At 51.0% G+C, this 24085-nt stretch overlaps 9 protein-coding genes and 1 non-coding gene across 10 annotated transcripts; 6 read left to right on the top strand and 4 right to left on the bottom strand.

The window, feature by feature from the left end:
- Positions 1 to 2221: 2221 nt before the first annotated feature.
- Positions 2222 to 3625, top strand: VFPPC_01705 (C6 transcription factor; the record flags this gene model as incomplete). Its single annotated transcript, XM_018281482.1, has 1 exon — positions 2222 to 3625. One exon carries the CDS (start codon positions 2222 to 2224, stop codon positions 3623 to 3625), a length of 1404 nt encoding a protein of 467 aa, XP_018150221.1.
- A 550-nt stretch (positions 3626 to 4175) lies between these two features.
- Positions 4176 to 5486, top strand: VFPPC_01706 (mating-type switching protein swi10; the record flags this gene model as incomplete). The annotated part of the gene is made up of 2 exons (XM_018281483.1): positions 4176 to 4522; positions 4592 to 5486. The coding sequence occupies 2 exons, from the start codon at positions 4176 to 4178 to the stop codon at positions 5484 to 5486; spliced, it is 1242 nt and encodes a 413-aa protein (XP_018150222.1).
- Positions 5487 to 6348: 862 nt separating this feature from the next.
- On the bottom strand, positions 6349 to 7668 carry VFPPC_13138 (carboxylesterase type B, active site protein; the record flags this gene model as incomplete). The annotated part of the gene is made up of 1 exon (XM_018290915.1): positions 6349 to 7668. One exon carries the CDS (start codon positions 7666 to 7668, stop codon positions 6349 to 6351), a length of 1320 nt encoding a protein of 439 aa, XP_018150223.1.
- A 680-nt stretch (positions 7669 to 8348) lies between these two features.
- On the bottom strand, positions 8349 to 9967 carry VFPPC_13139 (NADH-ubiquinone oxidoreductase; the record flags this gene model as incomplete). The annotated part of the gene is made up of 3 exons (XM_018290916.1): positions 8349 to 8518; positions 8596 to 9583; positions 9665 to 9967. 3 exons carry the CDS (start codon positions 9965 to 9967, stop codon positions 8349 to 8351), a joined length of 1461 nt encoding a protein of 486 aa, XP_018150224.1.
- Positions 9968 to 10441: 474 nt separating this feature from the next.
- Positions 10442 to 11026, top strand: VFPPC_13140 (trimeric LpxA-like protein; the record flags this gene model as incomplete). The annotated part of the gene is made up of 1 exon (XM_018290917.1): positions 10442 to 11026. The coding sequence occupies one exon, from the start codon at positions 10442 to 10444 to the stop codon at positions 11024 to 11026; it is 585 nt and encodes a 194-aa protein (XP_018150225.1).
- An 85-nt stretch (positions 11027 to 11111) lies between these two features.
- VFPPC_01707 (Fe-containing alcohol dehydrogenase) lies at positions 11112 to 12819 on the bottom strand (the record flags this gene model as incomplete). The annotated part of the gene is made up of 4 exons (XM_018281484.1): positions 11112 to 11539; positions 11611 to 12248; positions 12331 to 12728; positions 12790 to 12819. 4 exons carry the CDS (start codon positions 12817 to 12819, stop codon positions 11112 to 11114), a joined length of 1494 nt encoding a protein of 497 aa, XP_018150226.1.
- A 940-nt stretch (positions 12820 to 13759) lies between these two features.
- Positions 13760 to 14935, top strand: VFPPC_01708 (peptidase family T4 protein; the record flags this gene model as incomplete). Its single annotated transcript, XM_018281485.1, has 1 exon — positions 13760 to 14935. One exon carries the CDS (start codon positions 13760 to 13762, stop codon positions 14933 to 14935), a length of 1176 nt encoding a protein of 391 aa, XP_018150227.1.
- A 1053-nt stretch (positions 14936 to 15988) lies between these two features.
- VFPPC_01709 (exocyst complex component Sec3) lies at positions 15989 to 20195 on the top strand (the record flags this gene model as incomplete). Its single annotated transcript, XM_018281486.1, has 3 exons — positions 15989 to 18019; positions 18087 to 19219; positions 19277 to 20195. 3 exons carry the CDS (start codon positions 15989 to 15991, stop codon positions 20193 to 20195), a joined length of 4083 nt encoding a protein of 1360 aa, XP_018150228.1.
- A 475-nt stretch (positions 20196 to 20670) lies between these two features.
- VFPPC_01710 (hypothetical protein) lies at positions 20671 to 23205 on the top strand (the record flags this gene model as incomplete). Its single annotated transcript, XM_018281487.1, has 1 exon — positions 20671 to 23205. The coding sequence occupies one exon, from the start codon at positions 20671 to 20673 to the stop codon at positions 23203 to 23205; it is 2535 nt and encodes an 844-aa protein (XP_018150229.1).
- Positions 23206 to 23626: 421 nt separating this feature from the next.
- On the bottom strand, positions 23627 to 23712 carry VFPPC_17245. Its single transcript has one exon. It is a non-coding gene; the product is annotated as a tRNA-Pro (tRNA).
- Between the last annotated feature and the right edge of the window lie 373 nt (positions 23713 to 24085).

Consider the following 24085-nt stretch of genomic DNA (forward strand, 5'->3'; position numbering starts at 1 on the left):
TATATGTTATAAGATCCCATGTGCTTCCTTATGGCAAACAAAAAGACTTTGGAGAACCTGCCCCTCAAATTCTACATGGTTACTCAGCATAAGGCACACCTCATAGTATACAGATTGTTAGTTATTTCACATCATTTCACTGGAAATAAAACTAGTCTGGAGGGAGCAAAAACAAAGAGGAATATGTATGCATTATACAAAAAAGCAATCTAAGATCCAAATACCTTGTCACTGGATTGAATTGTTCACCGAGTGCGCCACATCCTGCAGATACAGCGCGATATTTGATGTGACAACTATACTAGTGTCTTATAGCAACCAAAATGGAAGTGTTCTCTCCTTCTTGCGTAGTATTCTGAGACTATAAACAGCTCAGACCTGGGTTCTCGGCTCCTACTGTTGTCGGCAGATTCCCATAGAATAGTATCACGAAAGTACCACGAAGTAGCCAAGCATGGGTGTAATTGATAATGGATGTGACGCTTGCGGTGATATATTTATCTGCAATTAGAGCCTAGTTGTAAATGGGACAGACAGTCAGCTCTGGGGAAATGTGGCTATATGTGCAGTACATCACCTTCATATATCCCGATGCCCATGTGAGCTTAGCATGGAGCACTGAGACTTACAACCGCGACACCTATCAATAAACCGTGTATGTCCAAGCACTCTGTGCCTAGAGATAGTCAAGTCAATCTAGTAAGCATCAAATACTGTACAATATTGGTGGGTTTCAATGTCGGCACAGTCAGCACCCGGTCTAAGAATAGATTGACTGGAGCGTGAGTAGTCAAAGCAGCCACAAACATGCACACCTCAAATCTGGCCTACAAAAGCACAAAAGCACAAAATGAGACTGTTGGGTTGCTCAATTATGGTCGAGGAGTATTTGACATTGCGGCATGAGCTGCAGACAAAGGTAAAACGTCGAATGAAGTGTCTGTGCATTTATATCCGTGTGCATAACAGGGTCGCGACACAATCTGAGCAAGAATGTACTTTACCTACATGTATGAACGAGTCATGGGCTACGGAGTGAGACGGGGATGGTTTAAACGCTCCGTTTTGGCCGGTACAAGACACAAGACACAAGATAGCCGCTGGGAGATGAGATCCCAGTCCTCAGCATGCACTTCATACTGTTGAGTTGCACGGAAACCAATATCGTGCACCGAGCTTTGTTGTGTCGGCGGCAAGGTAATAATGTTATATGGAATCATGGATGCATCTGTGCATCGGGATGTGATGTGATGTGTGGATGGCGCTTCGTCGGAGAGATGAGCGCCGGATTGGGGACCGACATGGGTATTTAAAGAAACGTTGACTGAAATATCAACAGATGGGATTGGCTAGACGGGAATACAAGGGAAAGCAGGCTCATCACGCTGCATGTTGTGTGACAGAATAAGTTGAGTTGGTTCACTGTTGTTTTGAAAAACATTGGCGGCATCAAATTGCTTGAGTTTCTCGTGTTGGGCCTCGGTGTGCTCCACTTTGACAGACCAATGACGAATGACGATCCCGATTGACGCCGGCTTGTTACCTTTTTTATCCAGTTTGACGCCACAGTGATGGGATGGCTGATCCACTCACCACACGAGAGCCCCAGCCAGAGCACCAGTGCACCAGACATACTCCGTCTGGTAGTTGGTTGAGGGCCACAGGCAGCCCATGCACCGCCATGTTTATCAGCCAGGGCCATCTTTAGCACTCAAGTGCTGGTCAAGGCTGCTCTTGCCCTTTCCGAGGCAGTGCATCTCACTCAGCCCCCGGATTACGCTCACGATGTCAACTTTCTCACGTCAACGACACAGTCCACATGAATTTGGCATCCAATCCCGCCACTCAAATGCCACCAACAGACCAGACACCACCTTTGTACCCACCAGTCTGGTTCTTTTATTATTATCTACCAGGGTAGGGTCCATGGCTGTGACCCGATCGTAGCCTGCATTGCCATGGTGTCAGTTGTGTGATGGTCCCCGTATTAGATATAGGTGAACCTGTGGCCGCCGAATCCGATTTCCTGACTGGAATCATTATGCCAACTTATTTCCCTTTGTGTACAGTACAGCCATCTACAGCATATTCTTTACGTTTGTGGACATTTGGCGAGTTTGCCCTTATGAGCTGAACTACACTCGTACTACACATCTCTCTCCCTCTTCCGTTCCTTTCCTTTGCTTGTGTAACAGCGAGTTCGTAAACCAACGCAGCCAAAATGTCTTTCCAGTATCCCATCAGTCCGATATCGAGTGACGACTCATTATCTCCGGCTTCAACAACCAGTCGGAATTCCCGCCGCTCACTCATCTCCATGGCCAACAACCTAAAACCAACTCGACAGAAGCTAGGCAAATACTTCACAAAGTCGAGATATTCTGCTCCCGCGGGCGAGTTCAAGGATTGGAGTGCAAATGATATGAGCTCGGTCATCAAGACGGCCAGCTTGCAGATGGGAAGCTGGGGCAACCCCGAGGTCCCGATATCACCAGTCATCCAGGACACGAGATACAAGCCTTCGCTCGTCACAATAGACCATGAACTGAGATACGAACCTAAACACGAACAGAAGTTTGAGCTTCATTATGTGCCTGAGCCATTCATTTTTGATTCATTTCTTGCACCTCCTCGGGAAGCGCCGCCTCCTCCGCCTCAGCATACTCCTCCACCTCCTCCCCCGATGTTTCAACCAGAACGACTTTCTTCACCTCCCATGCCTAAACCTGAACGCATTCCGCCACCTCCTCCGATTCCGCAATTTGAATTGCCGGCAGAAATACCCTCGACCATGGAACCGCCACAGCATCGTATACGACGAGCACCCTCTGCGACAAGACCAAGACCGGTATCCGGCGTCAGAAGACGAGCCAAGACTCCTGTCCACAAGATTGGACAACTGGAGATGGCTGCCGCCAAAAAGAGACAAGAAACCATCATCAATAGACAATCAAGCGTTCGCACCATTGCACGACAATATCGTGCGTTAATCGAGGAGACGGACATTCCGGAGGTTCCTCCCATCCCTGTCGTCCATCGAAAGCCTCTACCTGCCACCGCCAGCCCACACTTACACGAATTCGACAACAATTACGGCTTTATTCCTCGCCAGTCCATCAGTGAGCCGCGCGGCGCGGGTCTCCTCGAGGAACCAAGACCTCGATACGAACTTGCTCCATCACCGTCGCCAGTATCAGACACCGACACACTAGTGTCATTGCCCGACGAGTCCATGTACGTGAAGCCATTGGAGTTTTCATCACCGCCAACACCGCCCTCTGAGGAGGACGACTGGGAAGACGACGACTACATTAAATCACCCGATACAGAAGCCCTTCGGTTCCAAATTGGATTCGAGATGCTCACCCGCGAGTTATCAACGGCGTTTGCGGACCATTCGTCTCGTGCGGGGAGAGACGCTTCTGGGCTTCAGATCTGGGTTATGATTGAGGCATATGAGCGGCTGAGAGATCAGATTTCTGCCATGGAGACGCGGGATCCGGAGCTGCAGAATGCGAGGGCAATGTTTGATTCGTGGCTAGGTGCGTTGCGGTCCATTCAGAGGTCGATTGCGGATGAGGGCGCTGAGAGTGAAAGCGAGTATGGAGACGAGGAAGGTCGATAGTTGACGGGGAAGATTTGTATGATTTGATATGATTCTAAATTTGTAAAATGTCAGATTGTTTAGCGAGGAGTTTAGATCAGTACATCATGATATTTAGAATAATGATCCAACTTGAATACAAATTGCGTATAGCAAAAGCCGGTGTTGACACACGCAAAAAATTGGAGTTACCCCAATATGATCCCCAAGATCAAGCCTTGTGGCAAATCTAATGAAACAAATACCAAGGAACACCGAAGACTAAAGATGCAATGCAACAATGTTGCCGGTTGATCAGGGCAAGACCTGTCACTGGGATGTCTTGCGTTCGTAATCCTACCAAAAGTTCAGGGTAGCTGCAGGAGGTCCAGTGGCTCCTTGGTTGCTCCTTCAGTGGCACCTTTAGTGGGGGTGGCAAGAGCTCTTAGTCAATGCCCACCAGACATCCGTCGGGTCACGTTCCGAAGCTCATCGTGAACTTTCAGCTTTTCACCCTCCAAGACCAAACCCGCGTCAGGGTCTACATCGTCACCTTTAACCCTCCCGTCCGTCCAATCTCAACAGAAGGATAATGGACGACGAATACGGCGCCGATGACGCCCTCCTTGCGGCCATGGCCGCCACAGATACAGCCCAGCCTGCTCGCAGGGCTGTTCAGCAACCGACGCCCCAGAGAATTCAACAACCGACACCGCAACGTATGGACAAGGCACCGCCAAGCAAGACGTCCGGAAGCAAGATTGTACAACCAACCCCACAGGCTCTTCCACAGAAACATACGGGCGGATCGGCTATATTGGTGTCTCCTCGTCAACGAGGAAACCCTGTGCTCACATGTATACGGTCGATGCCATGGGAATATAGCGATATACCAGCTGATTATGTCATGGGTTTGACCACCTGTGCCCTCTTTTTAAGGTATGACAAGTGCTCTGAAAGAGAAAATCTCGAACGAACTGGAACCTGACCGAGTAATTTCCTTCACAGTCTCAAGTATCACCGACTCCACCCCGAATACATCTATACACGCATACGGAATCTGCAGGGCAAATATAATCTGCGTATTCTGCTCACCATGGTGGACATACCTAATCATGAAGATTCGCTGCGAGAACTCTCGAAAACGTCACTCGTGAACAATGTCACTATTATCTTGTGCTGGTCCGCTGCCGAAGCAGGAAGGTACTTGGAGTTGTACAAGTCATACGAGAATGCAAGCTTCGCCGCCATCCGCGGACAACAAGCCTCGAGTTACGCCGATAAATTGGTTGACTTTGTGACTGTACCTCGAAGCCTCAATAAATCAGATGCAGTGGCACTTGTTGCCAATTTTGGCAGCTTAAAAAACGCCATCAATGCCGACCAGGAACAACTTGGAATGATTAGTGGATGGGGAGGCATCAAGGTGAAAAGATGGTCTGCAGCAATCGAGGAGCCGTTCCGAGCGAAGAAGGCGGCCAAGCGTGGCTTGCAGAAATCTAAGCCGGGATACCAACATGAAAACGCCGGTGCAGGCGGTCAGGACGCGGAACGCCTCTCACGGTTGGAACAGGCCGTGCCTCTCTCGAGAATGCCTCTCAGAGATATGCCTGCCGTGGGCACTGATTCGGGTGCATCGTCCGCCAAGGGGACGCCAGGTCAGGGCACACCTAGCGCATCTGCCCCGAAGCAGTTCCAGTTCCTGGATGACGAGGACGACGACGATGATGATGGCGATGCTGAAGCAGCTCTTTTGACGGCTGCCACGGAAGAATCCAAGAAGGCATCACAACAAACCGGAGGACCTTCTAATTCAGACCGTGCAGCCGGCCGGGAGCAGAATAGCGATGGGCTCACTGGCGGTGTTGCAGCTGCACTTGCCAAACTCCGCGAGAGTGGTTGAGTGGCCAGGCGCACGCAACTCCGGGAAATCGCCCTAAACCACACAAAGAACAACGCCGATGGTAAGACTTACCTGGTAGGCTTGCATGCCAACCGTTGGTGCGTGACGCCCCAACAGGGGAATGCCCGCAGAACTGCCGAAAGTACGAGCTCGAGACTTGCATGAATCAGAACTCATGCTGCCGAGATCCAACCAGACGCCACGATGACCATGACAGAAGTTTCCTGCCGCATCTGGCTCCCTTGACCGACCACGTCCAGTGGTTGGCTCGGCTGCAAGTTCAAAAGTTGCATTGTTCCCAATCTGCACACGCCAAGCTTCCCCGCGTATCCCCGCAGGTAAACAATGGGCGACCATGGGTCAGTCAGACTTTAGGCGTGGGAATTGCGGAGCAAATCGACCTTTCTACCGAAGGATCGACGACAACTCTGTACTGCTGGCGGCAAAGACGGTCACCTCAACTGAATGGGAATGGCATGAGCAAGAGTCTTACCAGACTCTTTCGACAATATTCACAGTCACAAGTCAACTCCAGACGTTATGTTGTACCTTTTGTGACTTTTGTTTGTATTGGTCTCAACTCCGCTCACTGACGCGGTCTGGCGGTCAAAAGACTCAAAAAGCACCAGACCAAAACCAGCTCTCTCAGCTTCATGCATATGCATCAAGACCTTCTATGACGGACTCGACTCATCACAGCAGTAATGCTGCGAGACCTCGTAACTCAATGGTTACAGGCACATTCAATGCGCTAACAAAGATTCAGTTGCACCTCACACAGATTGCTCAGTGATGTCTGGTGTGACTAAGTCACTCCAAAAGTCCATGATGCTTTGCGATTTACAACTTCTCACTTTTGACCTTACATCGTGAAATTCTCATCAATGACAAACTCCGTCTTCCCAACATCTAACCCCCTCGCAAACGCAATCCACAAGCTCTTGACTTGATCCCCCACTCTCTCCACCACCTCACGTACATTCTCGCCCTTCATCATTGGCGCGTCCTTCCAACAATCCCAAGTCCCAAGCAAGAACGGCATGTCCACGGTATGCGCCGCCCCCCATGGACTCTGTGAGGGTGCAATATTGAACTCGTAGAACCATGGCTTCTCAAGCGGTTCTGAATCTCTAATCTTTCGATATAATTTGTCCGAATCATCTTGAAACCACGCCTTGCTGATGTACTCCGCGGGTGACGATTCAACTCTTGGCCGTACGGAGGGGTCGATGTTATTAAAGATTGGTACAAAGGCCGTCCCCTCATCTTTGGTGTATCCTATGAAAATAGGTATCCGGCGAATTGTTGCGTCCAGTTTCTCATTAAACAAGTCCTTATCCGGCAATGGATGGTGGCCAAACAACGGGCCAAAAGGCATTCCGGCCGATGCAAAAGACAACCCCTTCATAGCCAACTTCCCTTGTATCGCTAGCAGTTCCTCCACAGACGCTTCATCTTTATCCTGTGGCACAAGATCAGACGCGAGTTGCTCCAAGGCATTCACCATGTCACTTTTATCCATCAATCGAGCGCCCAAAGGCATGCTCTGCAAAATAGCTCTTTGGAATAATCCCTCCGTCCTGTCCGCCCCCATCAAACAGTAGATAGAGTCCGCACCAGCGGATTCCCCAAATACACAAACCTTCTTAGGATGGCCACCAAAGCTTTCAATATTCTCTTGGATCCATTTCAAAGCAGCAATTTGATCCAGCAGTCCGAGATTCGCAGGTGCCCTCCCCTTAATAGGTTGGTATCCAAATATCCCAAGGCGATACGTGATTGTCACCACCACAACACCCTTCTTGGCGAGACTTGCGCCAGAGTAGCAATCCAGGTCTCCTGCTCCAGTGGAGTACCCTCCTCCGTGAAGGAAGACCATTACCGGTGCAGATTGAGGTTTAGATGCTGGTGCGAAGACGCTGACGCAGAGACAGTCTTCTGACATTGTGCGTCCTTCGGCAATGGGACCGTTGAGGGCATCGAGACGGGATTTTGGCTGTGGGCATATGGGACCTGGCTTGGTGTAGTCCTTGGTTGAGTGCCATGGTGGAATAGGTTGTGGCGGCTGGAAACGCTTGGCTTGGGCGTAAGGAACACAGCGGGCTATTATGAGACCATCTGTTTGTAGCGCCGTGATTTTGCCCTTTGGAAGCTCGATGCTTATTGTGGGTGTAGATGCCATGGTGTTACATACGAGAGGTGTGGCAGATAATGTATCGTTGAACAGGCCGTTCGACGGTACTGGCCGAAGGGTAAGTATTATATAGACAATCTCACAACTGCAAAATATTTTCATACCAAAAACTATGATATACTACCATGTTCATAAATTTACCCATCGGCGCACCTCTGCATCAGAAATACAAATCATCGTCTCACTCCGTCCCTTCCGGTCATCGGGATGATCCGTTACTGGTCGCCACTTTGAGGGGAAACGGCCGCTTTTCCCGTTTAGAGCTGCACATCTCACCAGGATGTAACTTAAATAATGCATGCGCCCTGTGGTAGATTCAAACTGTAAATGTCTTCATCGGCGTCGGGAGTTGATTCGGGAAACGGACTTCCGATTGCCCGATGCTGTCGGCTTGTCGCGGGAGCGAGAATGGGCCCATGTTCTATGCAGAAAGATGTAATAGCATGGGACAAATGTCTCACGTACAGACCATGGCATTACGCAACGATATAATCGCATTTAGAACATAGTAAATACAACTCCAGCAGCATCTGTACATTTACAGATTTGCCAGACGTAGGTATGGAGCTACCAAACAAAAAGCTTACGCGCTCCGAAGCGTCCACCTCTCTTCTCCTCCCCAGCCTTTCCCCGAGTCTAATCTAGATGGACAAAACGTTCTTTTATAATTACTGACCTGGAGACACAAGCTTGCCTTGTGACCTCGCATTGGAGTCCCATCCACCTGCCAGAGCTGCCCCACCATTCTCCTGGGCAAACTTCTGCATTCTAGCCTCCAACTCGGGTCGGAAGTGGCGGATAAGACCCTGGATAGGCCAGGCAAATGCTTCACCCAAAGCTAAAGGGTAATCAGGTCAGCGCTACTATTCTCATTTGATGTAGATGGAAGTGGGCAGAGTTTAATGCTTTGCTTACCGCAGATAGTGTGTCCTTCAACTTGCTTCGTCAACTCCTGAAGCATATCAATTTCTCGCTCCCGTCCCTGGCCACGCTCGAATCGAGACATGATCTGTTCAGTCCATTTGCTTCCCTCACGGCAAGGGGTGCACTGGCCGCAACTCTCGTGTCTGTAGAAGTGGCTGAGTCGAGAAATGGCACGGACAACATCGGTGCTCTTGTCCATGACGATAACGGCAGCAGTACCAAGACCGGACTGGCTATCCTTCAAGGCGTCAAAGTCCATAAGCTGATCGTCGCAAACACTCTTGGGTAGAATCGGGGTAGATGAACCACCGGGAATAATGGCCAAGAGGTTATCCCAACCACCACGGACACCACCGCAGTGCTTGTCAATCAGCTCACGCAGGGGGATGGACATCTCTTCCTCGACCGTGCAAGGATTGTTGACATGACCAGAGATGCAAAACAGCTTGGTGCCTTGGTTACGCTCGCGGCCAAAGCCGGCAAACCAGTTTCCTCCACGGCGGCAAATGGTAGGTGCAACGGCCACAGTCTCAACGTTGGCGACAGTCGAAGGGCATCCGAACAGACCGACGGCAGCGGGGAAAGGGGGCTTAAGACGGGGTTTGCCAGGCTTGCCCTCGAGAGACTCAATCAAAGAAGTCTCCTCGCCACAAACGTAGGCACCGCCACCGCGGTGGATGAACACGTCGAAGTCGTAGCCAGAACCACAGGCATTCTTTCCGATCAGCCCGTCCTGGTAAGCCTCGTTGATGGCATTCTGCAAGACGGCAGCCTCGTAGACGAATTCACCTCGGATATAAATGTAGGCAGCAGTGGCGTTCATGGCTCGGCCAGCGACGAGGCAGCCTTCGACGAGCTTGTGGGGGTCCTTTCGCATAATTTCGCGGTCCTTGCAAGTTCCAGGCTCGCCCTCATCAGCGTTGACGACAAGGTATCGGGGTTTGGTGTCCTTGTCCCAGTCCTTGAAGTTCATGAAAGACTACACATTGGCAGAGCCAATTGGATTAGAATTGAGTCCCCTCGAGGCACCATTGATGCAGAATAGATAAAGCAAACATACCCATTTCAGACCAGATGGGAAGCCGGCACCTCCACGTCCTCGCAAACCGGAGGCCTTGACCTCGTTGATGATCCAATCGTGGCCCTTGAGTATAATCTCCTTCGTCTTATGCCAATCGCCCATCTTCTTCGCGCTCTTCAGGTCGGCGGGGAATCGGCCGTAGAGATTCTGGAAAATACGATCTTGGTCCTTGAGACCCCCGTAAGTCCGCTTGGGGGTGCCATCCTGCACGGTGGCGAGGCCCCTGACGGCGGTCCGCGAGAGGCTCACGGCCTTGTTTGGCGCCGCTCTCGTGGACAGCATTGCGTCGTTGTCCGGTTGGGCGGCGGATTCGAGGTTGAGAGGGTGAGGTCGTGGATTTGTCGTAGAGGTGCTGTGCGGCACTTCGCGGCGAGATTTGTCCAATGTAAGCGTCAGAATTGCAGATGATCTGGTTGGCCAATGCTACTTGTGGGTACACTAGCTATTCAGTTAACCGCTACTGCTGAACCTCAGGTCATTTAGACTCTGAACGAGGTACTGTCTATCTGTCCAGTTAGCGAGGGAAGCTCCACAGTTCCCCTTCCCAATTCCTCCAGCTGTTCTCCCCCAAGTCAATCTCGGTGTCCATCGGAGAGCTCCACGGACTTTTACAATCTACCCTTAGCACCATACACGGCCTATAACAGCATTTGAGCCTAGGCTGCAAGCTTTCCACCGTCAAGAAAATGACGAGAAGTTTTATGGAAACAAAAACGCCTAAATTAATATAGGCCGGTGTATTCACCAAGCTCAACCATGTCCAGCAAACGACATTCCATCCTGCCAGCCATAGATCGAAGTGGTCCAAAGCCACCAGTCAACTTCTCGTCGTCCCTCACTATATCCGACAATGCAATTCTCCAAGGCACACATTCCATTACTATGCAGTCTGAGACTGTAGTGCACCCTCGAGCTCGATTCGAGTCGAATATCGGTAGCATACTTATCGGCAGGCGGTGCATCATTCACGAGCGAGCTCACATTGGGGCACGTCCCGCCGACCTGGATACTGCCAAACCGGGAGGTGTTGCACTCGGAGACTACGTTGTAGTTGAGGTTGGAACAGTCATCGAGGCTGGTGATACGGAAATTGGCGAGGGGACCACCTTGCAAGTCGGATGCAAAATTGGCAGTGGCGCCAAGATTGGACGGGGCTGCACAATCACGCACAGGTCTATCATTGCTCCTGGTGAAGTCCTGCCAGATCATACCGTGGTTTACTCGGACGGCTTACGACGATTGGATAATCGTGGGGTCACAGATATGCGGAAATTGGGGCTAGTGAAGCAGATTGCGGTTTTGAAGAAGATGATACCCAGCAACCCGGACAAATTTAAGTGATTTCTCACAGCGAGCGGCAGAATACGACATTACAAAAGTCAATTCCTATATGTCAATGGGGCTATGCTACACTTGTACATAATGCTTAGTGGCTCATTGCATCCTCAAAGAGTCCCCGAAGCTGCTCCTTCTCAGTCTGCAGTTCCTTGTCCAGTCCGGGAGCCAGCATGAGCACACGAGCCTGAGGAATGGTACCTTCGACAAGAGCATCGATGTGCTCGTTGCCAAAGCCAAGGTCCTTGAGACCCGCAGGCTGGTCACCTAGGTCTGCAAGGAACTTGGTCAACGCCTCAGCCAGAACCTCACCAGCACTCTCCAACTTCACGTTGGAAGTATCAACGCCGAAAGCCTCTGCAGCTTCAAGATGTCTCTGGGGGTTAGATGCAGCAGTGAATCTAAAGACGGCAGGAGCGGAAACAGCGACAGAGACACCGTGCGGAATCAGTGGTGCGGCAACTTCGTAGCCAGCGTGCCTGTATCCTGGGTTCTGTCCAGAGATGGGATAAGACATGCCTAGATAGAAATATCAGTATGAAAGTTCCCAGAACGATTGCACTTTGGCAATGTTTGCAAATATTACGTACCGTGACACAAGTGGACACCAGCATTTCCAAAGCCGACGCCAGCGAGAGTAGCTGCAAGAAGCATCTCACTCTGTGCCTCAAAGTCATCGGGGTCCTTGACTGCTCGAGGCAGGTATTTGACAGTGCGGCGAAGAGCATGAAACGAGAACACGTCAGAAATAGGATTGGCGCCCTGATACGCAGGTCTCATGATGGGATTGGGTGGCCGAGGAGTACGCTCATGGTAGGGGATTGCTGTCCAGGACTCGAGCGAGTGGCAGAGCACATCCAGACCGGAGCTGGCCTTGACAGCAGCGGGCATGGTTCTGGTATTGATAGGATCACATATTCCCAGCGTAGGCTTCAGGTTTCTGTGCGCGACACCAGTCTTGGCCCGTTTGGATACAAGATCAAAGATGGCTGTGCCAGTGGTCTCACTTCCAGTGCCAGCGGTGGTAGGAACGGCAATAAGCGGATGAAGGGGCTTGTCGACAGGACGACCCTTGCCAAGGGGGGCATTGACAAAGTCCAAAAAGTCAGCGTCGGGGTAGTTCAAGTAAAGATTCATGAGTTTTGCTGTATCCATTACTGAACCGCCGCCAACAGCAAGGAAGGCATCTGGCTGGTAAGGGCGAACCCAATCGATAGCTTCCTTGATCCTGCATACAAGTTAGCCTTGACTATTGCTTATATTGAAGTTTAGGCAAATACGAGAGAGATTTAAGAAAAAAGTTGACTTACGAGCTGTCTTTTGGCTCTATTCTCACGTTGGAAAAGACTTCGAAGCTGATGCCCTCTCTCGTCAAGCCCTCTCTAACCTGTCTCATGGCATCCAATTTGTCAACAGTGGGATCTGTAACAACGCACACCTTCTTAGCGCCCATGTTCTTGAAGTCCATGCCAACTTCCTGCGTCACACCGGGACCAAAGCGAATAGATGAAGCGGCCATCTCAAATGCATACTCCTTCAGTTCTTGATTGACTGATGTTGGGGTGGCATACCGCCGGCGACCTGCCTCCCTTGCCCGCGGGACAATAGAAGGAGGAGCCTTGTGGTAGCCTGGGTTTGAATGACATGGACATGAAGGCGGATGTGTATATTGAATGGTGCGAAGGAGGCTAGTTGCCCGCTTCGCAGCCTGTTGCATATATCTGTTAATAATGTTTCAAAAAGAACTTGCGAGCAGGGCAGTTGCTTACGTTGGGTATAACTCGGACAGGGGCGACCATGGCGGTATGTGGGCAGCAGCAGAAGCTTAATTGGTACTCCTGGTCTGTTGGGTTGGGGGAGTAGAGAAGAAATCAAGTTGGAGGCGTGGTGTGAGAATGGAGGTGGTGATGGTGTGGATAGATGGAGTCCACCGGTCCGGAGGTGCTTGAGCCTCGGGTATTGACATTTGATGACATGGAGCTCCAGTTGTGCAGTTCCGTGTGTGAAACGAGACAGTCTTGGTGAAGGTCAAGTGGATTCAATGTCTGGTTGGATTGCGGGGGAAAGTTGGAGACGGCCAACAACGCGGCAATCGGAATCTCGGCCATGGTCTTGATATGAAGAGAAAAAAATCAAGAATTTTAGTATCATTCGTTGCAATTAGTGGTGACAGAAAATTGTTCTGAAAAAGAGTCGTAGTTTGGTACTTGCTTGACTTCAACCTTCAAAGCTTCACAGCTTTGATCATGGCTAGGAAGCTCCGTCACATCCCCACACGCCACCTCCACCATGACAGACCAGACCAGACCAAGAACTGCTCTCAGCTCTCAATGCGTCAAGGTTACCGTACCCTACACTGAGGGCATCAATTCACAAGCAAGGTGAATGTAGAGAAAGTCTCCTAGTGACAGGCGCAAAATACGCCATTGTACACAAGCGGCACAATTCTTCTATTATATGCCCAATTGGAAAGCCTGCCAGTCTCAAACTCCTGCCTATTGGGGGAGTTTGGTTGCATCTTGTCATAACGACCATCCCAGATCACCACGCCCATCGGCCAGATGACTCAAATGCCGGGTTTCTGACACATAAGTTCAAAACAACCGGACAACGCGTTCAATCTACGACGAAGCTATTAAATAAGTTCAACTAACGACTATTCGCTGGCTGGGGATAACCTTTTCACATACTTCTATACATCATATCACGGCAACCATCAATCCTACTTTACTCACCAGCATGGCACCAACAAGACGAGCTCGAATCAGAGATGTTCTTCCACAGCTAACCTTGGGGAAATGGGCGACTGGACCCCTCAACTCCATTACAGACGTTCCAGGTGTTCTTGTTCACACCGAGTCCATTCACACGGATGACAAAAATGTCAACACTGGTGTCACTACAATCCTGCCAAGGAAGGATTGGCACGAGCATGCAAGTTTTGCTGGTGTGTTCCGTTTCAATGGCTGTGGAGAGATGACCGGCACCCACTGGATCAACGAGACTGGTCTTCTCACGTCCCCCATCATCCTGACAAATTCTACGGCCATTGGTGATGGATATCGTGGCATCATGGAGTACGCCTTCCGTAACTTCACTAATGAAGAGGGCGAGATGGATCTATTCATCTTTCCCGTGGTTGCAGAAACCTTTGACGGCTACCTCAGTGACCAGAGCAAGTTTGCCGTGACGCCTGAGCACATAATCCGAGGCATTGAAAAGGCCAGTTCCGAGCGAGTACCAGAGGGAAACACTGGCGGTGGAACGGCCATGCTATGCCATCGCTACAAAGGCGGCACCGGATCCAGCAGCAGAACCATCAACGGATACGACATAAATGGCAACTCAGCCACGTATACTGTTGGGGTGTTGGTGCAAGCCAACTATGGCTCACCAGAAAATCTCAACATCGGCGGCGTACCACTTGGCCGGATCCTCAAGGAACAAGGAAACACTACCAAGGCTGAGGCGCCAAAGGGTGGATCAAAGGAGCCTCGCAAGGACGGCAGCATCATCATTATCGTAGCGACAGATGCACCTCTACTTCCAATCCAGCTCCAGCGTCTCGCAACGCGTGCCACAGTTGGTCTTGGTAAGGTTGGCGGTTACGGCAACAATTCATCTGGCGACATTTTCCTCGCTTTTTCGACAGCAAACAAGATTGCCTTTCAGGAATTCTCGATGCAAGGACAGGGCGGGCCACCGGTAGACCAGTATAAGCCGTTGCCGAGAGCTGTTCAAATGAGTGACAATGACTCGATTAACTGCTTGTTTGAGGCAGCGGCAGATGCTACAGAGGAGGCGATTTACAATAGCATCTGCATGGCCGAGACAATGACTGGTTTCAAAGGCAGGACGGTTGAGGCAATGGATTTGGAGAAGTTGAAGGAAATTGTAGGTCCACGATTGGTTTGAGATGTGAGGTGCAGGGACTTGCTGGTTGTAAGACATGCCTAATTGATCTTGTCGAATCTGATATACGCGTCTCTCTTCTTGGTCAGTGCGTAGGTCAACATCGAGGGCGTGGTCTGGATATGTTGAGAATGTGTGATTTTGTGCAGAAAATCATGCATAGCAATGAGCATATGCACTTTCGACGTAATTACTCAAGTCCTTGATGACGACGAGGGCGTCAGCAGTCCTCAGGGTCGGTAGATGCGCTTTATGCACTTTGCAATGCAAAAAGTTCGGGCCCCGCTGATGAATCCTGAAGAAATATTGGGAATTGAAGACTTGATAGATGATGAGCCAGCAATTCCAACTCCGCGTTGCTGGAGCTTGACGAAAGGGGCCCCCTCAAGTGTGGACATGGACCAACCAGAAGCAATGGAGCTGCACCTTCCTGCCCACTTCCAGGTCACCTCAAACCAACACTTCGCACCAGACCAGACCCATGCTAGCACCAGACGGTCAAATCAAGCCAAGTCCAGTTTGGCTGGTCCATTTGATCCAGTTCGATCAGTTCTGTCATCAGCCCTCCTGATACTTGTCCTACCTCATCAACGCCATTTACAGATATCCATAATTACCGAGCCACAGAATCTTCACCATCACTCTACTCAAACCAGTGCAGCATATCGACGCTGCGACGCGCATACATTAGCTCTGCTGTCCGCCTCTCGTCGATCATGCTCCCGCCTCCTATCTCCGCCCTCTCCTCTCCTTCATGATCTCGCCCGACGACGCGCATTCAGATAGATGGACCGCGCAAATGGGGCCGGCCCTGGCCCTGCCGCCACGAGGGCGGAGCGATTTGAAGATGAGAAGCGCCGTTTAATCGAAAGCTGTTTTAGCAAGAAGGATACGGATGGCTCCCGTGAGTATTGATCCATTACTCCCATCCCATGTATTGTGACCAGAGCTTGGTCAAATGTGAACAGCATGGCGTAGCTCATCGCACATTGGGAACTCGACCCGCACAACGTGCGATCATAACCAGAGTTATGGCAGCAGTCAACTGACTTGAAAATGCATCAAAATTTAGTTCTCGAAACCTACATCACGCACATTCGAATCATTGAGTATTCCTCCCACCCGTCAAGTCCCCCACCACTGCAAGCTCGATCTCCCGAATCCGAAAAGCCTCGAGTTATTATTGTAGCAGTACGAAAATCAGGTCGAGTTCGCATGCATAAATCAAAAGAAAATGCCAACGGAACATTTTCAATCGGCAAAACTTGGAATCTTGATGACCTGAGCCACATCGAGTCCTTCACTGGACCTCAGGTGAACCCCAGCAATCGGGAATGGGGCGGCGATACTGGCTTCCTGGTGACACTTGGCAAGCCATACTACTGGCAGGCCCAGACCGACAAGGAAAAGAAGTTCTTTATTGCCAGCTTAATCAAGATCTATGGAAAATATACCGGTGGCAAGGTCCCCGAGCTGGCTGGCTTCGACCAGAAAGAGCTGGAACAAGTGGTAGGAGCCGGAAGACGACCTGCTACTGGACCTGCACCACGACCGCCTCCACTGGAGCAGACTCCTAGCCAGCAAAGTGTAGCGTCAGGTTCGTCAGCTCCGAGTATTCCACCGGGTTCCTCAGCTCCGCCTCCGGCGCCATCGGCGCCATCGGCTTCATCAGGCACGCCTGATCCCATCCGCTTCCAGAAGAGCCCTGCAGCTATGCGACCACCGATGAATGGCAGCAACTCGCCTGCGGGGAGTTTCGACTCAGCCATGTCAAGGGATCGCACAGGTCCAAGGTGGACAAATCAGCAAAACAAGAGTCAGGATTCTGTGGCCAACTCGTTTACCACCGCAAGAAGCGAAGATACGTCAAGTCAACCGCCTCGTTCTCGTAATGGCATGAATGGGCCCGCAGCATTTGGACGATTTGGCGAACCCCGAGAACCGTCTGAACCACCACAAGAACCACTTCCTACGCCTCCCCCGCAAGGTCCGCCTCAAGCTGAAGGCAAACCACCGCCGGAGAGACGGCGGCCGCCAATGGATCCCTCAAGGCCTCAAGACCGCGATCTTGTCCCTCCACCGCTGAATAGTCCAACAGCAAGAAGGGAACCTGTCGCTCCACCACCTAGGAGCAGTGATAGGATGTCACCCAGAAAAGACACGAGCCAGCCACCACCATTACCAGCAGACCGAGCCATACCTTCTCCTGCCGTACCGCCGCTGGATAAGTCCAAATCGGAGAGTGCCAAACCCGAACCACCCCCAGAACCAACCAACAACTCCACAATCTCATTGCCGGCATCAACTGCGAGCGACGTTGGTGCTGTTCCTGAACCAGCGGCTGATCCAGATGAAGACGTGCGACCGGGTTTGGGTCCAATGATTCGACAGAAGAAGTCAAAGGGTGACATTGCTGGGGTGCTCTGGAAAGCTGCCTCAGCTGCTTCGGCATTTCGTCCAAGACCTGGCGGTGCTGGAGACCGTTTGCGCCAGGCGCAAATCAAGTCCGAAGGACCTGATGGCATAACTGGCGTTGTGCCTGCACCACCCAGGCCAGTCACTCCTGAGGTTCCTAAACCTGCGGATACACCAAAGCAAAGCCCGAAGCCCGCACCCATCGTTACCCAAACCCCGGTTCCAGCCCCTGCCGGAGAAGTTCCAGAGGTTACCCTTACTATTCCAAACTCCAGCCAATCCACGGTTGTTGAGCCAGGCAAGGCTAAAGAAGACAAGAAGGAAGAGGCGCCCAAAGAAGCACCTCGAAGATCTGTTGTGACAGGAAACGACGCGAAGTATCTGCAGAGTCTCGGTATCGACCCAAGTCTTCTCGATGACAGAAGTGAGGAATTTGGCAAGTGGCTAGACTATTTTGGCTGGGTACCCGGGCAGGGAATGCGGTCCCATTCCTCAGAGGACATGAAGGCAGATTTGGAACGAGAGATCAACAAAGCGCAAGCTGGTGGTTGGCTCGCCAGGTTCCAGGAGGAAGATGATCGAGTCGAAGCGATCAAACGAGGCATCGACTTGGCCATGGGAGAGTGCGAAGAGCTGGACAATCTGCTCACGCTCTACTCTGTCGAACTTTCGGTAAGATTGAACAAGCCCATCAAGTATCTAGGGTTCATCACTGTATCTAACATTTACAAACTCCTAGACTCTGTCGGAAGATATTACGTACATCGAAGCTCAGGGCCAGGGCCTGCAAGTTCAAACAGCGAATCAAAAGCTTCTAAAGAAAGAATTGGAGTCACTCCTAGAGACATGCGCCATTACATCTGGAGACCTAGAAGCTCTGCGCCTTGCACCCTTGGACAACCTTCGGGGCCTCGAGGACGTTGAGGCAGCCCTCGTTACACTTTTCAAAGCCATGGTCAAAATTGACCCGTCATTGGGCGGTGTTGAGCCAACACCAAGTGCCCAACCCAAGGCTGATCAGACGCCTGCGTTCAATACCGACTATGACAATATGAGAATCGTGCAAGAAAAGAAGGAAATGTACCTTCAAGAAAGCGCATACTTTATGCGACGACTAATTGAGTTTATGGGCCGACAGTTCGATGAGTCGTACGCTGGCACAAAACGTGCGCTTGAAGGCGCTCTCTCCAAGAAAGTAGACGCCTCTCATTACGATGCCGGCCGGGAGTTCCTCTGGAAGTATAGTCCCCTGATGTTGTACGCGCGTGACGTTGATCTGGACAACTGGAATCGCCTTCTCCAGGTCTATCAGGACAAGAGTCACCCGTTGTACAAGGGCCAGTTCCAAAATGTCATCAACATTTGGCGCAAGAATGCTAGAAAAATGACAGGAGAAGAAACCGAATTGCTCTTCTCGTCGCAGGTCGAGAAGCAACAGGAAGGTGTCGCGACGGCGGCCAGAAAGATGACAGTGAAGCGTAGTCAAACATTGGCCAGAGCTCTCCGGTCGCCCCTGGCAGACAACAGCAACCGTTCCAGCACAGAGAAGTCACCCACCACCACCGATAGCAGAAGTTTCCCGTATGAGGTGTTCTCTGGTGTACTGGACGATTTGCTACCGCTGGTTGAGATGGAACAGAACTTCATTATTGACTTCTTTCACGCCACTACTTTGGAACAGGGCGACTTTACTGATACTGTAGCTGTAAACGCACCTCGAGATCGCCGCGGAGGTGACTTGAAGCGTCACCGTCTTATGGAGCCAGATCGTGAACTGGCTCGAAGAGTGACTCGTTCCATGGAGGTGATCTTTGCCTTCCTCGAGTCCGAGCTGCAGCGGCTCATGGAATGGGTCATTGCGCAAGATCCCTTGTAAGTTATCCTACGGACTGTGAATTTGGCTGAGCGTAATACTGATAGTGCGTGCAGACAAGGCGTTGGTATTCTGGCCGTGCTTGAAAAGAAGCTATCCGAAATCAGCCAGTCTAACCAAGATTACTTGAACACATTACTGCAAAAGCTTCACAGCTTGCTAGAAGGTCGTTTTAGCAAGTTTGTCGAAGAACAAATCAAGGCAATTGAGGAAACGAAAGTCAAGATCAATAAACGGAAGGGGGTTATTTCCTTCTTCCGGGTTTTCCCAGCCTTCATGACGGCTGTCGAGAATATGGTCAGCGGGCTGGATCCGAACCTGGCCCTACGACGTATGATCAACCGCGAGTACGAACGCATTCTCAAGTCCATGTTTGACTCGCTCATGGTCATTGCCCGAGAGCGGCCCGCCGTTGTTGGTGTGGCGACGGGCGGTGCTGATCCTGAGGACAAGGAAGCACTCAACTTCCATATTCTTCTCATTGAGAACATGAACCACTTCCTAGAGGACACGGACACTCGCGGTCTGGAAATTCTGGAAGAGTGGAAGGACCAAGCCAACACCGAGTATCACGAGCACATGGACCTGTACCTTGGTGCTGTTATGCGCAGACCCCTCGGCAAGCTCCTGGACTACCTCGAAAACATTGAAGCACAAATACAGACGGGGAAGTCTCCTACCGCTATTGCACGGCAGCCATCCAATGACAGGGCCATATTCAACAAAATTCTCGGCAACTTTGACTCGAAAGAAGTCCGCAAGGGCATTGAAGCCTTGCGAAAACGGGTTGAGAAACACTTTGGTGATGCCGACGACCCTGCTCTCAGCCGTGCTCTTGTGGCCAAGGTGACTTCTGAGTGCGAGAAGTTCTACCTCGATGTGGAGACTAGAATCGGCGAGGTAACGACGAACGTGTATGGTGGCGATGTACCATTTGAGTGGCCTAGGGCAGATGTCAAGATGGCCTTTAGGTAGGGGGGACAGCAAAAGTTAGACAATGAGATGAAGAACGAGGGCGGTATTGTTTTATGTTCTGATTGGGCGCTTGCATAACAATAGCGAGGTTGTTTGAGAGGCGCACGAGCATGGAGCATGTTGGCGTCTACGAACGCATGTATACTATCATGGAGGATGACGTACGTGAGCAATAAAACAGGTGCCTGTTGCAACTTTGCGGTTAGAGAATGGAACAGCCCGAGATGGTGCAATGCGACAGGGTTAGGGTTACGCCTTTGTGAACGGCATGATGCCCAACGCGTAAAGTGAGACGCGTTGACCACATTTCGCCCCACCGCCGACGTACCACCACTTGACATGATTCGAGATAGAAAGTTACCAAAGATCAGATGAATGCCCTATGAACCTCTGCCTTGCGGACAGTCTCACATCCTTCTTGTGTTGATTACTGTTCTGCTCAGCCAACGTTCTCCCAGGTGAAAGACCAGCCGCCATGGCACCAGAAACACGCTCTCGAGGTGTTCCTCCACCGAGCCGAGTGTACAACTCCTCGCCCGCCCTTCAGCAGGTACAATTTCCTGCGCGACGAAAGAAGATACGCCGTTATGGTGATTCAGACCGCCGGAGTCTAAAGCAGCAAACATTAACCCAGATCGACTTTGTCTCAAGTTTTGACGAAGACGATGTGGTGGCTCTAAGCAACAGCGATGACGATATTCAAGGTGGCGACGGAGAATCGGAAGATAAGGAGAATATGAACCCGAATTTGGCAGACGAGCAAGACGAAAACGTACGAGAAGAGGAAGAAGAAGACAAAGAAGACGATGAACCTATTTCAAGAGGGAGAAAGCGCTCAGCGCCATCGACCAAGGAGAGCAAGAAGCGACGACGAACAATGGGTGACGATACAGATAAAGTTGTCAAGGCTAGAAAGGACGATAAGTCACGACGCAAGACCTTGGGTGATATACCTGTTTCTTCGAATTACCATACACAAACTCTTACGCAGTTCTTGGGCCATCAGACGTCATTTATCGCTGATTCGGATGACGACCTCGAACCGGACAGGGACGGTGGAGATGATGGGTTTCTTTCGTGGTTAGGTGAACCTGGAAGTCCCAGTGCTGGGCGTGGCAGACGGGACTTTTCGTTGCCGGCGGTGAAGCAGCGTCATGACGCGGCGGCTGCCTCTACGGGAGCAGGTATAAGCATGTCTCGTGAGGATTCTGTCATTCCTCAGACCCCTGCGAAGAAGAGCACCACTATTCGCTTCAACATTCCGTCTGGGGGGCTGCATTCTCCTGGTGAGAGGATGATTGATCGCTACGGGGCCCCAGATCAGCAAGATTCACCGTTGAAGAACCATACGTCGCCTGTGAACCAACCTCTGTCAGAATTGATTGGGGAACCAAGACGTGCGACACCTAGAGTCGCAAAACAACCTTCTCTGGTTATTGAAGATTCGTATGACACGGAAGGGTGGACCACGCCCAGTAAGAGTCAAGTGAGAGAATCACAAAAGGGGACACCAACGCCTGTGCGGGCTTCTTTCGGCACGCCATCGAAACTGAACCCGGTGGGAGATAAAGGCACGCCGACGAAGGGGAGAATTTCGAGACGAAAGACGCCATCACCGAAAAAAGTAACCATTGCGGGTGTGTATGAGATCCCGGACTCGGATGAAGATGACGATGGGTTTGGCGATGAAGATGATGAGACGGAGGCTGGTGTGCAGGGCGAGATTGCAGAGGAGGCATACGGCGCTGGCGCTGAGACACAGATTGTAATGAGTGAGATTGCGTCTACGGATGGGAGGCGAGAAAGCTGCGAAGATGTTGTGCCTTGTTCGACGCAAACCTCAAAACAAAATACGCAGAACAAATCGGCGTCCGCAACCGGGGTTGCACCACCACCGACAGCAAACCAAGCCGACGTTCCATCTTCACCACCAACCTCAACGCTGCCACGACCTGCGCCTATCCGCAAACCTCTGCATCATCCTTCTGGCCACACACAAACCCAAAGTCAGCCATGGGAATCCCAGCGCGTCCCTGCATCTATTCTGCGGTCCCTTCCCACCCCAACTGCCAGATCCGATATCCTCCTCCGTATCTCAACCACATCCCTCGACACCCTCGTAAGGGGACATACGCTCTTCGTCACCACAAAGTTTAAAGTTCCTTCACAAGTCGTGCGGTTCTGGCTGTTCGAGAACCACCTCCTCCGATACATGGCCACCATCGAACCTGGCCAACAGGTCCAACCGACTAGCAGCTCCTCGTCACAAGGAGAGTGGAAGTTCCATGCCTCACAAGTATACGAGTTGAATAATCCCGTTTGCGAAGATGACATGCGTGAAGAAGGATGGCTCAATGGCCAGTTCGCTCGCTACACATACCTCCCTCCCGCTGTTGTCGGACAATCACTATGGAACCTGAGGCACGCCATCTTCGGGGACGCAAACGACCAGCAAATCCCCAGTTCTCCATTCAAACCGAGTTCCCAGCCTCAGCCCGAACACAGCAAGGACAACGCTCAAGATCAACTCCCCAATTCAACACCACCAGGCAGCATGACGGTATCACAACAAATCACTGCCCAAATCCGCAGTGACATAGCATCTTCCACCCAGTTCCCAACATCAGACGATCTCGTCCCATCAACCCCCGACTTCAATGAAACTCTCAAACCCTCTTCCTCGAGAACGACTCTCCCTCCCTTCAGTGCTTCAAAATCCAAAGCTGTTCGGCCTTCCCAGGCAACCACGGTCTCACAGCCCTCCACACCCGAGAAGCAGACACAACAACCATCAAGCATGCCACCCCCTCCGCTGTTCAACACCTCCGACAACAGCATTCAGTTTATTGAAAGTGGCTCGCCGGGCAGTTTGCCATTTCCTTCTTCCTTGGGATCTACTTCGCAGCTCTTGACAAAGAGTCAGATGCTGCCGGATAGTCTGATACGAGATCATGCCCCGCCCGAACAGCCTGAGATTTGGGACTCTGAGGACGATGACGCTCCTTTATAGGTGGTTGAATTGTAGAAAGTGTATGTTTTGGTGGGATGGTTCTACGGTTGCATAGGAAATGTGGGAGCCACGGTTTAAAGATTCTGTAATATCACGGTGTTGGGTGCAGCGTTGTTTGTCATAGTGTCAATAGCATGTTGTCAATTTCTAAATGTCCATCTATTTGAGTGTGCAAGTACACCAGACACCGCAAGTATACCAATTTGACAGGTGCTAGTGAGAGCTCCTTCCGTTGCTTCACCAGTGCAAGTCCGATTTGGCAAAGCGTGGGGCACATCACCCAACCACACGGCGTGGCTTCCACGGGATGACGCAACCTTTTTGTGACTATGTACATGGTAAAAAAAAAACTCTCTGCATGGATTCGACAATTGCAAAACGAAAAGAGAAATTCTGGGTATGAAATAAACCCAAAAAGGAAGGGCCAAACTGGGAATTGAACCCAGGACCTCTTGCAATTGAGCTAGTTGTCCCAAAGCAAGAATCATACCACTAGACCATTTGGCCGATTGTTGAGGGTGTGTCACTTATTAAACATTATAAGCTTACCTGCTCCATGTGGCGTCACTTGATGCGATTGGCTCCACTCTTATGCATAAGCGGGAAGTGCCACAACGTCCGGGGGTTAATCCAATCAGAAGCTTGGAGCCGGGTCAATGGCCCCACTCCAGTTTGACCTCACCAGCTAACTGCGCAAATGAGGTACCAAGCAAAAGATCGATAATACCTGCCTCGTGTAAGATAGCCAGGTAGTATGTGAACATAACTTGTGGTATATTCTTAGTTGACGACCCAGTCTGTTACTAGTTCTACCCTTTTGTCTGTACCTTTGGCCGGTGATAATTTTTCTTCTCAAGTTGCGCGGTGCCGCGCAAAAGAG

This window comes from Pochonia chlamydosporia, chromosome 1 (assembly GCF_001653235.2).
Source record: "Pochonia chlamydosporia 170 chromosome 1, whole genome shotgun sequence".
NCBI classification, from domain to species: domain Eukaryota; kingdom Fungi; phylum Ascomycota; class Sordariomycetes; order Hypocreales; family Clavicipitaceae; genus Pochonia; species Pochonia chlamydosporia.